Raw genomic sequence first — 1764 nt, forward strand, 5'->3', positions numbered from 1 at the left:
CCCCACCACATTGACTTGCGGCTGTGGCCGTGCCTGGGGGTCCAGCTGAAGACCAACTTGGCCATCAGGGTAGTCAGGGCTGGAGTATGCTGAGCCCGGGACCCCTCCTTGAACCATTGTAAAGGAAGATGGAGACGAGTTTTGGTAGCTGCTGTGAGCAGAGGGCATCTGTGAGCCAACGGGAGACCGGTAAATAGGCTCAGCAGAGGCGTGAGGAGGCGTAACCGTGCCATGGGGACTGCCCTCTGACGGGTAGCTGTGGAGGGAAGCCCTGAGGAGAGATGAGGAGAAGGAGGGTTCAGCTCCATCGCTCACTCCTGCTGCTGGCTGGTACCCTCCTGTGAGGGCACAGCACCAGCAAGCTGCTCAGTTGTTCAGAGGCAACAGTGGGATGGGTCCTGCCAGCTGCATGAAAGCAACTACAGGCAGCTTTGGTGCCCCTGCACACCCAAAATGCTTCTCAAAATATGACTTTCTGGGAGGCACAGCCTCTTCCCAGCTCCTCTCACAGCAAAATGCCTGGTTCATTCCTCCCTGCCAGCCTTGCCAGGCTGGTCTGGTGCAGGGCACCCCATGGGCAGGGTGGAGAGGGGACAGGGACGATAGCTCCATCGCACCATGGGGCACCAATGCTCAGCCTAACCCAGGGCTAGGGGTTACCACAGACCCCATCCCTCCTCCCGCCCTGGGGTCTGGGTTCCCAGTGAGATGCTGCTGAGGTCCAGTGACAAACAAGTGACCACCAGTGACCCAGCTTTGTGTCCTCAGGGCAGCGAGCCGCATGGTTAGCCTGGACCCCCAAACCCTGTGCAGGGAGACGGGGGTCCTCGCAGAGGCAATTTCAATGTGGGAGGAAGCCTGTGCAGCAGGCAGGTTCAGCCCCACCAGCCCTCAGGACCTGCACTCACTGCCTTACCCGTCCACGCTGTGAATGGGGCTGCTGGTGGAGACTGGGCTGGGGGCGGTGAAGGAGTTGGCAAAGGTGCCGTTCCTGGCGGGCACCTCCGGGCCCCCGGGCTGGGTGGTGGGCAGGCTCCCTCCCCTGCCCGTCGTGGCTGTGCGGGCAACTGACTCCACATAGCTCCTGGGCTCTGCAGCAAAAGAGAACGGGAAACAGATGAGCCCACAGCTCCCATGGGAATGGGGCCATGCCCTTCCCAGCATCTCTGTTTCAGGCAGTGATGGTGCCTGAGCAGAGCTTCTCCAGCTGCACATTTCCCCCCATCCCTCGTCCCAGGGATTGTGCAAAAACGCATCTGGCTCATATGGACCTTTAGGTTACTCCAAGGGATGCTGAAGGCCCCAGCCAGGACATAGAGGGGGGCTGTGCCCACCCCCTTCCCCAAGGGCACCAGAGCACACTGGACCACGGTCCCTTCCCACAGGGGCTCCTGTGCCACGGCCCCTCCGCCCTGCTCTGATCCCTACCCGGGATGCCACACAGCACACGTCGTGCTCCTTGCTCATCCCCAACCCCTAAAAATAGAGCCAGTGATTCACACAGGACTGACGACGATGCCCAGTGGTCCCTGCCCCATGCAGCCCACCTCTGCCAGCCACCTCCAGCAGCAGACCAGAGAGCAGCCCCAGCTATTTCCACTGCAGCATCCAACATTCTCACTTCTAGCCCGGCTTGGAACCAGAGCCCACAAGCATGAACAAGAAAAGCAATTTTCCTTTATAGCTGCCGAGCCGTCCCATGCCAGGAGCAGCAGGCTGGGCTGGCCGTCCACAGCCCCAGCAGCCGCCAGCCCCAGCCCTCCC

General features: G+C 61.2%; 1 protein-coding gene across 1 annotated transcript in view; it reads right to left on the reverse strand.

Annotated features, from left to right (window-relative positions):
• The window catches only part of LOC104462980 (tensin-like), an 8389-nt gene that overhangs the window by 6362 nt on the left and 263 nt on the right, over positions 1-1764 (reverse strand). Inside the window, exon 2 of the mRNA XM_010075147.1 lies at positions 917-1091. Within this exon, the coding sequence (XP_010073449.1) occupies positions 917-1091 (175 nt within the window). The remainder of the gene's footprint in view (positions 1-916; positions 1092-1764) is intronic.

The sequence above is a fragment of the Pterocles gutturalis genome, unplaced genomic scaffold (assembly GCF_000699245.1).
Source record: "Pterocles gutturalis isolate BGI_N339 unplaced genomic scaffold, ASM69924v1 scaffold10147, whole genome shotgun sequence".
NCBI lineage: Eukaryota > Metazoa > Chordata > Aves > Pterocliformes > Pteroclidae > Pterocles > Pterocles gutturalis.